The sequence below is a fragment of the Rhamphochromis longiceps genome, linkage group LG15 (genome assembly GCF_057381845.1).
Source record: "Rhamphochromis longiceps isolate RC_006_pf linkage group LG15, R_longiceps_female_GT1.1, whole genome shotgun sequence".
Lineage (NCBI taxonomy): Eukaryota > Metazoa > Chordata > Actinopteri > Cichliformes > Cichlidae > Rhamphochromis > Rhamphochromis longiceps.
The window spans coordinates 9278280-9290423 of NC_140571.1; the positions used below are offsets into that span (position 1 = coordinate 9278280).

Below are 12144 nucleotides of genomic sequence, written 5' to 3' on the forward strand. Positions count from 1 at the left end.
GAATTATGGATCCATGCTTTTGTGTAATTTACATCAAATTCTGACACTGCCTTCTGACCAGATGACATTTTTCCATTTTCCTAGCGTTCCAATACGGGAACAATAGGAAAGTATTTGTCTCATTCCACTGCCAAATGCAATAATAAGTGCAGTATTTATATATGGAATCTCAGTATGCCAGTACCTACGTGTAGTTACGTTCCTATTCTACATACACATTTTGTGGAAATCAAGAAAAATAATTCCAAAAAGCTTCTATTAGAACTAAAATTTATAAGACATGAAATCTATGTTTTTACTTCTTCTCGCGGGGGAACAAACTCTGCTGGCACTGTTTCTGGGGACCCTTTTTACGAACGGACAGACCAAACAACGACTCGTTCAGCTAATTTTCACATTTTTAGCATTGTTTTTGGTGTAATTGGACAAGCAAGGATGCAGACTATATTCACACGCTACAGTTGTAGATAACCGCTAACTCCACAAAAATTACGCGTTTTTATTTGCAACAGTATTTGCACAGCGTTTTTATTTAACAGTATGTCGGCGGCCGTTGCTCTGCTCCCCGTTACAAACTGATTGTTTTTTCTTTTTTGGACAGAAGTCACAACAGAGGTTAGTGTCAGTCACGAACTTAGCACTGATGGGTTGGAAACTGTCACGCAGAAAATCTTCGTATTTTTTATTAACTTTATATGATTTATATTAATGGTAAATTAACGATAAAAAAAAATCGAAAAAGAAGTCCCATCTTCGTTGCTTGTGGTGTTTGTTTTGTATTAATTTAACTAAAAATGTAAGTACTTTTAGGCGAGTTGGATCTTATCATTGAGGGCGTATTTTCTGTTCAGTCTTTAGATAATGTTGCTGACAAGTGCTCGCCTGTCCAAAGTGCTGCAGCTCACCCTGGCGGTCATCAAACCAGATGCTGTGGCTCATCCTTTGATGCTAGAGGTAAGCTGCCCTGATGTTTAAGTTACAGAGTTTAAGACCTAAGATTACACAGTTGAAGTTGTAGTCTGAAAGCTACAGACTACCACAGATTCAACAAGGTGCTGCAAACATTCTTCTGAGATTTTGGTTGATATTGACATAATGGCATCACACAGTTGCTGCAGATTTGTTGGCTGTACATTCATGATGAGACTCTCTTGTTCCCACACATCCCAAAGGTTCTCTATTGGATTGAGCTCTGGTGACTGATCTGTGGAGGCCATTTGAGTGCCGTTATCTCATTGTCTATGTTCAAGAAACCAGTTTGAGATATTTTGAGCTTTCTGACAGTTGTAATACTCAGACAGGTTGTGGCATTTAAGTGTTGTTCAACTGGTACTAAAAGTGTTCCAAGAAAATCTCCATCATTACACAACCACCATCAGCCTAAACTATTTATACAAGGCAGGATGTATCCCTGCTTTAATGTTGTTTACACAAAATTCTGACTCTACCATCCAAATGTTACAGTAGAAATGGAGACTCATCAGAACCTGATAACATTTTCCACTCTTCTGTTGTCCAGTTAAGGTGAGCCTGTGTGAATTGTGGAGTCAGTTTCCTGTTCTGTGCTGACAGGACTGGCACCCAGTGTTTTCTTTTTGCTCATGTAGCCCATTTGCTTCAAGGTTCAACATGTTGAGAAATTCTCTTGTGCAGACCTTGGTTGTAATGGGCGATTGTTTGAGTCACCGTTGCCTTCCTATTAGCTCAAAGCAGTCTGGCCATCCTTCTCTGACCTCAGGCCCCAACAAGTAGATCATCGATTTCTGAAATACATCTATTCTGATGGTCTGTTTGAAGTTCAGCAGGTTGTTTTCATCATGCCTACATGTCTATTAACTTGCTGCCATGTGATTGGCTGATTTGATGAATGAGCAGTTGAACAGCTGTACCTAATAAAATGACCAGTGAATGTTATTTTCATTTTTCAAGATTTCAAACATTTGTTGCTCTTTCTCAGGGCGTAACAGTTTGCATGGTGTGATTTAAATACTGTGTTCCTTATTTGTTTAATCTATAAAGATTAGTTTTTGGAATTAATGAAGCATAAATGAACATATCTTTCCGTTTAATTGCTTTTTTTTTTTAACCCACTGTCAAATAAAACAGCAATTAATTAATTGATGTTTTCTGTTCTGATATCAATTTTATCGAGTGGTAAAGAAGCATTTGCTCACCTCACAGACCTGGACGCTTCAAAATCATAGCAGCTGTGTCTATCATAAAATATTCCATCAGTGATAGGTTTAATTTCACTTGTTAATGTGCATTACTTTATTGTCATCTCAAGTTAAAGCACAAGAGGATGACCTTTTGAAGCAGAGCTGTCAATTTTTAACTTTTTCTCTGCAAAAAAATCTACACACAGGAAAAAGCATCTAAAGTTGATCCAGTCATGTTTTGATGCAACTTGGAGGACAAACATCGTGATTTCTGTCTTTCAGGCTCTTCACCAGAGAATTCTAGACAACAACTTTGGGATTGTTAGATGCAAAGATCTGGTCTGGAGACGACAGGACTCTGAGAGGTTTTATGCTGAACATTCAGGTTTGGAAACAATTCATTTGTGTTTAAGCTTTACTGAAAAATACTGCTGTAGTATATGATGTACCCAAATAAATGAGTCAGCAGCCTATTTTAGCAGGGTGCACTGTATGTATGACAGTTAAAAGAAATAAATGTCTTGTCAAATGAAGGATAGCTGATTTCTCCTTTTTGTTATTGAAGGTCTTTATTCTTTCTTTCTTTATTATTTCTGTTTTACAAATCTCAGGGAGATTCTTCTATCAAAGACTTGTTGAATTCATGTCAAGGTAAGCCTCCATGCTTATATCATGGACAGATTTCGTTGACTCCATGTGATTGAGTTACAATTTTATGTGTTTGGATGATTGTTGTTGGGTGTTGTATTTTAAATGGAATAATGGATGGAGAGCCATCAGCACCTCTGCTGATAGCACTCCAATTTCATGCTCAGTAAGGCACCAGTAAACGATTTTCCCAAAACAGGACAACAGGAGTTTCAGTTATCCGTGTTTAGAACACAATTCCCTGGTGCAGTAGCCTAAATATCGCTATGCAGACCACTCACAATAGGTCCTCCTGCTGCGAGCCTCCATTGGATTGTTAAAGGCGTTTGTAATTACTTTGTCTTTTTTTTTGTCTGCTCACAGCAGTGAAGCAGTAGTTGCTACAGCAACCCTTCTCTGACTGCTGCTATTGATATCGCAAACATAGGAAGCATCTTCAAGTGTGTCAGCCAGTCAAGCTTGATGCCGCACCAGCTGGCATTGTTTAGCTAAAACGGATTTATTTATGGCTGAACTGTCTTCCCAGGAGGTCCTGGGGGTGAATAGATTAGATTTGTATGAAGAGTGTTTTTTTTTTTTTTTGGTCTGTTATCTAGAAAACATCAGCAGTGTTCAAAGTCAGATTCATGACTGCTGTGGAAATTTGTCCTCAGTGGGCCAATGCGAGCGTACATTTTAGCCAGGGAGGATGCCATAAGCCACTGGAGAGAACTGATGGGGCCGACCAAAGTGTTCAGAGCCAGATTCAACTCGCCTGCTTCCATCAGGGGCCAGTTTGGACTCACAGACACAAGGAACACAACTCATGGCTCAGGTAAAAAAGCTCCCAAGCTTCATAATGCTAAAAAAATGATAACAAAATGATATGCGTAATGTTAATAATCTATTATTGTGAATATATTATCTTAAACATATGCAAGAGGTAATAGTGGGGCGATCGTGGCTCAAAGAGTTGGTGGTTCGTCTTGTAACCGGAAGGTTGCCGGTTCGAGCCCCGGCTCGGACAGTCTCGGTCGTTGTGTCCTTGGGCAAGACACTTCACCTACCGCCTACTGGTGATGGCCAGAGGGGCAATGGCGCGATATGGCAGCCTCGCTTCTGTCAGTCTGCCCCAGGGCAGCTGTGGCTACAACTGTAGCTGCCTCCACCAGTGTGTGAATGTGAGAGTGAATGAATAGTGGAATTGTAAAGCGCTTTGAGGGCCCCAAAAAGCGCTATATAAATGCAATCCATTATTATTATAACTATATATAACTTTACACATGACTCAATTTCACATCTTTTAAAGCCCATCAGTTTCTATAATGGTGTTTGGTGTCATTGGGCAGAAAACAGAATAGGCATAGTCTGTGCAAAACCCTCCTCTTTTCTTTTTGTTTCACTAGAAAATTGGGAAATGGGTACAATGATTTATTGAAACGTGCAAACATGCATGAAAATAAAAGGCAAAAACAGCTTTCTGTAGTTTCAGGAGTAGTTCTCCAGGCTTTTTGAAGGACATGAAAAAACAAACAAAACATTCTTCAGAAGATGGTCAGGTAGAAGGACTGGACTGAAAATGAGGGAACAGCAGAAATCATGGAGAGCTATTTCTATTATAAGATTTATTATAAGTCTGGCTTATTTGGGAAAAAACTATAAAGAATTGAAGGCTCAAGACTTTTGCACAGTATTGTACATTTATATTTTGAACATGTGACAAGTAGTATTGCTGCATGAAAATGTAAGAAATGTTTAAGATTTGCGTTTATTTTCATAGCAGATCTTGGAATCCATCTTAATATTTTATAGTAACGTGTCTTTCTGGTTGCACATAAATGACATTTTTAGACCAATTAAAAAGAAGCCTGTAATTACTATGCAAATTTTTGATTTTCCATTCTGTTATTGTTTTCTGTAGATTCTCTTGAGTCGGCTCAAAGAGAGATTACTTTCTTCTTCCCAGACTTCTGTGCAGACCAGTGGATGAAAAAGGAGGAGCCATTGTTTAGATCAGGGCAGATCCGTTATGACCATCAAAACCAGATTCACACACTTTCATTGTCAAGCTGACACCAGATCAGCTCAACGCTGTCAACATCATCAGTATAAAGACTATTACTGTTGATCTATTGCTCACATATATACAGAGGTACCTCAGCTGAAGGCCACATGATTACCTGATTGTCTTTGAGCATGCCAAATGAGTTCATTTTAAAAGGACAGTACATTTCGGTGTGTAATTTATTATCATTAGAAAACACAAATAACGACAGAATTTTAAAAAGTAACCTCAATATCTTACAAAACACGATGCTGTTCGTGAGCGCTTTTTCTTTTTTATTATCACAAACCTCCGTCCAGGCTTCACTGTAAATAGTGCAATCGTCACAGTCAGTTTCCTGAGCCTTTTGCTTTGTAGGACAGCAGCGACTACAAATGGTGCATCAATGCCAAGTAACAAAACTATGAAACATTTATATCATATTAAATAATATTGCAGTAATAGTTTTACACCTATGTTAATGTTCAACCACATCTTAAAATGTGAAAATACTCTGGATTAAACTATTTTCGAGTTCAGTGCTAAGCAATGATTTCTTTACACTGATGTGGAAACAAGCTGTCAGCTGTAATATACTACAATTGCTTTTAATATGACATTCGCTGTAACATACCACGTTTTGTTTTGCCTGTTACCCCATGCTTGTTTGATCAAATGTCTCTTGTAAAAGTCTCCAACATGTCAGTAAAACATACATCGTAAAGTATTAAATGCACTAGAAATCTGATTTTTGTGCTTTCGACACCTGTCAGACCACAAAACCTGTTCGATTTCTTTCACAGTCATAATTATTTTCATTTTTTGGCTTCTTCCAATGTCCCCCTGCACTCAGGCGTTTTGTGTCGCCACCTGTTTGATAGCTTCCACTGGTTTCATGACCTCATATGTCGTGAGGGACTTCTTCACCTTCCCGTTCTTGTCCACCTGGTGGATGCTCTGGGTGACTGTAATGGTCACCTGCTTGGTCGACATCCGATTGTCCTGCCATTTTGTCTGTTAATGGAGAATAAATGGACAATAAAAAATAATAAAAAACACTGAAATACTGACAGTGTGGTAAATATTCTTCCTGGGGTCCTACACACTCAAGCCAACATCAACAACATGTCAGTGTAAAACAAGCCAATTCTGCTTATACAGACAGCACTGAATTTCGCAGAACATAAAACTAGTTTATAAAAGGACACCAAAAGAAGCAATAGTCAACATCTGCATTACTTCATTGCATCCAAGTGACTTCTTCAGTCTCAGCTGACTGCAGGTTACCCCAACCTTATAAACAGTACATTTGCACAGTAACTGAAAACAGCCCACTGAATGAACAATAGGTTGACAGGTCAGTTCCTTGATCATTAATATGCAAATTGTCATGACCATTGATAAACAACCATTGATCAAAGACCATTGGTCAATGGCCATAAGTATCATTCACAGAGAGTTGGGGAATGGCTGCCATCACAGCATTGTAAGATGGTGAAAGATGTACCCTTTGGCCCCCTCCTCGATTCATAGATGGTCTTTCCCTTTTCACGTTATGTCTCTGTCTTCATGTCTTAACAAATATTTTAATTCATCTTTAGTACTCTGTTGCATAATATAAACTGGTAAGGAGTTCTATCCTATCATAGTTCTGTAAATTGTTTTCTGTGTGCACTTTTTAAAATTTCTTTTGATGAAGCACTCAACCAGATTACACTTCAGTAATCAAACTGCGACAGAACAAATTGATTTAACCCTTGTATGGTGTTCGGGTCTGTGAGACCCATGTTCAGTTTTTTTCAAAAGAAAAATTAAACAATTAATTATTTTTTCACGTGTAAATGTGTTGTGTCTTTCCACTCACTCCACTTGATTATAACTGATTTATTTATAACATTTTATATAAAAGAAAAACGAGAAGTACATTAATTCATAAATGTGATCTAACAAAGGTAAAGGGAAAAAATTAACCATGTTTGCTGTTCATATGTCTTGTAATTGGGATGAAGTAAACATCTGTTGAGTAATTTAACATAAAATTGTTTGATAGTGTTAATTTGGAAAGCCAAAACTCTAGCGGGTCCACCAGACCCATGAACACTGGCTGAGTAACAAAAATACGAACACCACTCAAGGGTTAAAACATGTTTTATAGCCTCTGATGTCATTAATGTTTAAACCACACCACTGACAGACCTCTACCTATATTACTTATTAAATTATAATATCAGTATGTTTCGACCATGTTAATTTACAATCCACTGTTCTACCTAATCAGTTTCTCTCCTGGTCTGCAACTGTTCCATGGGAATATTATTATTACCTAAGATTAAGTATTTGTTTTGTTTTTGGTTGATACCTGCATTACCATACACTTTGGTTTGCTAACATTAAACATCAGTTTATTATCTTTCATCCAATTTTCTACTGCCTTCAAATATCTAACATATCAATTGAGATATTAAAATTTTTAAAAAAGAATCGTTAATAAAATCCAAAACTAACAGTGGTCCCAAACAGGTACCTTGAGGCACTCCACACATCACATTTCTTGTCTTTGACATACTATTAAAATAAATGGTCTGCCTGTGATTTGTCAGATAGCTTTCTAACAAATTTCAATGACATGCTTGCAAAATCTTAGAAGTGATTGTATGAATGTGTTTAGCTCCAAATGTGAAACGAAATGTTTGATGCGCCACACCTTAGATGTAGGTCAGTATTGCAGGGAAAAAAAGGTGCTGTGAGCTGTCTCGAGCACATTTAAACACATTACAGAAGGAAAGGCTTACAATCTCTTCAGTGTGCAAAACACTTCTGCGCTGCACTGTGGTTCCAGAAGAAGGCATCGTCGTGTCCTGCCGCGGAGAGCCCAGTGCTGTTGGTGTGCTGCTGGGCTTCACATCGTTCAGGCTGGCTTCAGACATGGCCGAGCAGACCTTTAGGTAGGCCTGAGCCGGTGGCGGGAGGCCGTCTTCAAAGAAATCTGGAACTGTAAAGATGTAGAGGTTCAGCTATGTCTGCTTATGTGTTTGTAGCTTTTATACATTTCTATGAATTTTCGTTTTTTTTCTCTTGAAGTTAATCAATTTCAGCTTGATAAGATAACCGCTATGCCACAATTAGCTTCTGTTAGAAGTCATCGGTAAATGAAACGGTAGCGATTACATATTGACAACTTAGTTGTCTTACACTGAACCAACTTGATGGTACTGTGGAGGCGTGAGCTGTGATCAGTAGGTAGTCGATGTTTGCATTTTACAGATGTGTGTACACCTCATCTCCTCGTTAATGTGTGACCATGTGTCTAATGATGACAGATGACATATGGTGCAGGTTGGACAAAACCAAAACACGAAATGAGGACATTTTAATGAATATTTTCTCTAGACATACTGAACCACAACTTATTATGATTATTGTCATAAAAATCTGTTTGGTTCCCAGCTGCTGATTAATTTAGCCAATTTTGGGTCTGTTTTATCTCTCCACATTGAAGCTCAAGTCAATTTGCCTTCACAATTACATCAAGGCTCCTCTCCCTGCATTCACTCATGCCTGTATCTGTTGCCATGAGAGCTGAGCCCTGTTTGAGCACAGTGGCTTTTGAAGCAGCCTATCATCCCCATTTACTGACTCATCTCCCCTTGGCTTCAAAGAAAAGAAGAGGATCCATCTAAGAGATTTATCTGTTTCTGATGTCCTGACCTGTATGTAGAGGCACATACAACTAACTGCACACTAGAAGAACAAAGGTCTCTAAAGTGGATACTTCCTCTGTCACTCATGTTTCTGTTTTCTTTCTTCTGCATAATGGATTCTTGTTGAAATCAGGCATGCCATCAGCACAGCCCTTGACATGAAGAGATGGTCCACTCCGCTTTGATAGAAAGAGTGTAAAGAATGGGCAAGTCATTGCTAGTATGTTCAAATTATTTACAGCAGTGAGATTTTAAAGGATGTACCTTACTCATGTAAAACGGCAGTAGAACAATAACATTAGAAACTATGGATTGATGCAAAAACAAACAGATTTAAAATCATCTGTTACAGATATATTAAATTCTGATGGGGAAGCCTCCCACCCCCCTTTATATTTCTTCATACAGTAATCAAGGATATTTCTTTTCAGCAGGTTAAATTAATGCCTGCTCCGGTTAAGAGATTAATTCAGTATTCATTCACCCATCTGCTCAGCCATACAGTAATTCATTCTTCTTACCAGGGCTGATTGTTTTCTCAGAAGTGAAGCCAGCCTCTGAGTTCTCAGAGGGGATGCTCTGGATGGATGACAAGGGGATATCTGTGTCTGTGCTCGTCAGCCATGTCGACTCCGTCTCTTTTGTCCAGCTCTCCAGGTAGCGAGGCTCCAAAGCGTCAGTTCTGCTGCCCCCACAGCCCATGACTCTTCACTTCCCAGCTCAAAAAGATTCACACTGGAAGTGATTTGAATCACAGGAAACTGTGATGTTAAGTGTGTGTCTACTGATCCAGTTCTTTACACGACATGCACTGCAAAACAATCTAAATGACTTAAAAATGATGAGATAATTACTCAGTGTTCCTGCTGTGCACTGTTTGTGAACAACCAGACCTCTGCAACACAGGAGTCATCCAAATACACTTATTTATGCACGTTATTCTCTCATATGAGAGATATGACACAAACACATACTTACAGCACAGCACACAGCTGTGGGAGAAGCTGAGGGCCCTCATACAGTTAGTATGCATCAACTTCTATCCTTCAGAGAGCAGATTATGTGGTCCCACCCTCTGTTAACTCAGCTATGTTTAGGTTTGTTTATGCAGCATCTTCTGATTATTAAGTAGACCAGGGAGACCATGTTCAAATCTACAGGAGAGAGATGAGAGAAGTTATTGAAATGTGTGTTTTTCTATCTGTCTACGTATTGCAAAATCAAGTCTTCCTCAAATTGCATGTAAATAAATTCTCGGTTTCACTGATTGTCAGACACTGAATTAGCCGTTCGCAGTCAGGCCTTCGGGCTCTTTATACCGTCCTGTTTAACTTATTTAGCCCTCCCCCCCTTCAGATCATGTAGGTGGAGAGCGCTGCTGTAAAGCCATAAAGTCGCATATAGGCTGTTATATAAGCGAAGAAAAACACATAAATCATAGTATATGGATCTGTCAGCTGGCGATACATAGGCAGCTTTCGCGTCACTGTCATCGTCACAGGCCATAGGAAAAAAATATCAACACTGCCGTGAAATACATAAACAGAAAGACGAGATGTAAATATGTATGACGGAAACGCGAATGGCGCTGTAATGCAGATGAATCAAACACCGGACACTAACACAGATGATCTCTGAAGGCTTACGGATGCTGGAAAGTCGGGTTTTTGTCTTGCCTCGGTGCTTTTCCAGTGTGTCGTCTGCCAGTCAAACCAGTAACACACTGTTAATAATAATAATAATTATACTAGCGACACGAGCACAGCCGGTAGCACACTGCGCGTCCGCACGCTGCTGCACCACCAGCCTCTTCATTCATCCTCCTGTAAACACACTGAACGGCGGATCTGTGGCGGAGCGGTGTATGTTAGAGCGTCCATCCTCTTGTCCTGAGGATGAGGGGGTGTACAGAAAAAAAAAAATCAAAGTATTACCTCAGCTGTTGCCAGGTAAACTTCAAAATAAAATAACGGTCCTCTGCGAGCGTTGATTGACTTTTGTTTGATAACCGCGAACTGAGTTGCACTTTATTTATTTCATTTCATATTTTATGACAGTATCTGATTCCAAATTTCTTGTCTATGCGGCCTTTAAAAAACGTGTTTACAGTCCTGACATAAAAACTACTACTTCTACTATCTGAACACACCACAGACTGAACCTTGAAGCAGTCTGTGGTGAGGATGAGGGGGCTACAGCAGCAGAAGACCGCAATGGGTCCCACTCCTGAGAAAAGGAAGCAGAGATAGTCAGGCGGTTCTGAAAATGTTGTAAGGGCTGTTAGGGAAGATCAAATGTTATAACATATGTGAAACTATATACTTTAGGCATCTAAGTAGCAATAGTTTTGTGGTAGTAAGAGATGCTCTTCTGCAGACCTTGGTTCCGGTGAGTTGTTATTTGAGCTGCTGTTCCCTTCCTATCAGATTGAAGCAGTCTGGTTATTCTCCTCTGACTTCTGACATCAACAATTTTTTTCCGACAAAAACTTTCATAAATACATGACAGTCTGGGCAATGAGCAACAGAAAATTTTATGTAATTTTACACAATTAGCAGGTAGAAAAACTGAGACATGCTGCTGAAATTGCTCTTTAGATCTGTATGTGGGAAAATCCTAGTTAATCAGCAGTTCTTCAAGTACTCAGACCAGCATGTCTGGCACCAACAACCATTCTGGTTTGAACCTCATCTTGACCACTTCTACATGTCAGGCAGAGACACCATGGTTAGCCTCATAGCAAGAACCTTTCTGGGTTTGAATCCACCATCTGGCCGATGCCTTTCTTTGCGGGGTTTGCATGTTCTCCACGTGTCTGTGTCAGTTCTCTCTGGGTTCTCTGTCTTCCTTCCACAGTGTAAAAACAGGCAGTTAGTGGGGTTAGGTTCCATCCATCCATCCATCCTCATCCGCTTTATCCGAGGCCGGGTCGCGGGGGCAGCAGCCTAAGCAAAGAGGCCCAGACCTCCCTCTCCCCAGCCACCTCCTCCAGCTTATCCGGGGGAACACCAAGGCGTTCCCAGGCCAGCCGAGAGATATAATCTCTCCAGCGTGTCCTGGGTCTGCCCCGGGGCCTCCTCCCGGTGGGACATGCCTGGAACACCTCACCCAGGAGGCGCCCAGGGGGCATCCTTGTCAGATGCCCGAACCACCTCAGCTGGCTCCTTTCGATGTGGAGCAGCAGCGGCTCTACTCTGAGCCCCTCCCGGATGGCCGAACTTCTCACCCTATCTCTAAGGGAGAGGCCAGCCACCCTTCGGAGGAAGCTCATTTCCTCCACTTGTATCCGCAATCTCGTTTTTTCAGTCAATACCCACAGCTCGTGGCCATAGGTGAGGGTAGGGACGTAGATCGACCGGTAAATTGAGAGCTTTGCTTTTACACTCAGCTCTCTCTTCCCTGGTAATTCTAAATTGCCCATTGGTGTGAATGCGAGTGTGAATGGTTGTGTGTCTCTCTGTGTAAGCCCTGCAACAGACTGGGGACCCTGTCTAGGGTTTACTCTGCCTCTCGCCTTATGGTAGGTGGGATAGACTCCAGTCCCCCAACCCTGAATTGGCTAAGCGGAAAAGAACAGATGGATGGATAAATGCACTGAGTTCCAGTGGTTCTC

General features: G+C 40.3%; 2 protein-coding genes across 5 annotated transcripts; one reads left to right on the forward strand and one right to left on the reverse strand.

The window, feature by feature from the left end:
• The first annotated feature begins 346 nt into the window (after positions 1-346).
• On the forward strand, positions 347-5900 carry nme6 (NME/NM23 nucleoside diphosphate kinase 6). The gene is made up of 6 exons (XM_085382889.1): positions 347-615; positions 852-954; positions 2442-2544; positions 2771-2810; positions 3461-3621; positions 4708-5900. Exons 2-6 carry the CDS (start codon positions 862-864, stop codon positions 4857-4859), a joined length of 549 nt encoding a protein of 182 aa, XP_085239015.1. The 5' UTR covers positions 347-615; positions 852-861; the 3' UTR covers positions 4860-5900.
• On the reverse strand, positions 5659-11671 carry baalcb (BAALC binder of MAP3K1 and KLF4 b). 4 transcript variants are annotated; one of them, XM_085382893.1, is made up of 5 exons: positions 11279-11671; positions 9510-9685; positions 9053-9266; positions 7623-7822; positions 5659-5844 (listed from the first exon to the last, which is right to left on the reverse strand). In XM_085382893.1, the coding sequence occupies exons 3-5, from the start codon at positions 9231-9233 to the stop codon at positions 5680-5682; spliced, it is 546 nt and encodes a 181-aa protein (XP_085239019.1). In that variant the 5' UTR covers positions 9234-9266; positions 9510-9685; positions 11279-11671; the 3' UTR covers positions 5659-5679. The 4 variants fall into 4 exon arrangements, with proteins under 4 accessions (XP_085239019.1, XP_085239018.1, XP_085239017.1 ...); XM_085382892.1 differs by lacking the exon at positions 11279-11671 and adding an exon at positions 10208-10440; XM_085382891.1 differs by lacking the exon at positions 11279-11671 and adding an exon at positions 10178-10440.
• Positions 11672-12144: the final 473 nt, after the last annotated feature.

What these genes read in the sequence shown, in the direction of transcription:
- nme6 (XM_085382889.1), top strand. Translation starts at nt 862, where the DNA reads ATGTTGCTGACAAGTGCTCGCCTGTCCAAAGTGCTGCAGCTCACCCTG. An exon ending in GTTTTATGCTGAACATTCAG is followed by an intron (nt 2,545 to 2,770) that starts GTTTGGAAACAA and finishes TACAAATCTCAG; the next exon opens with GGAGATTCTTCTATCAAAGA. An exon ending in CTTGTTGAATTCATGTCAAG is followed by an intron (nt 2,811 to 3,460) that starts GTAAGCCTCCAT and finishes ATTTGTCCTCAG; the next exon opens with TGGGCCAATGCGAGCGTACA.
- baalcb (XM_085382893.1), bottom strand. Translation starts at nt 9,233, where the DNA reads ATGGGCTGTGGGGGCAGCAGAACTGACGCTTTGGAGCCTCGCTACCTG. An exon ending in TGAGAAAACAATCAGCCCTG is followed by an intron (nt 7,823 to 9,052) that starts GTAAGAAGAATG and finishes ACATCTTTACAG; the next exon opens with TTCCAGATTTCTTTGAAGAC. An exon ending in TTTTGCACACTGAAGAGATT is followed by an intron (nt 5,845 to 7,622) that starts GTAAGCCTTTCC and finishes CTCCATTAACAG; the next exon opens with ACAAAATGGCAGGACAATCG.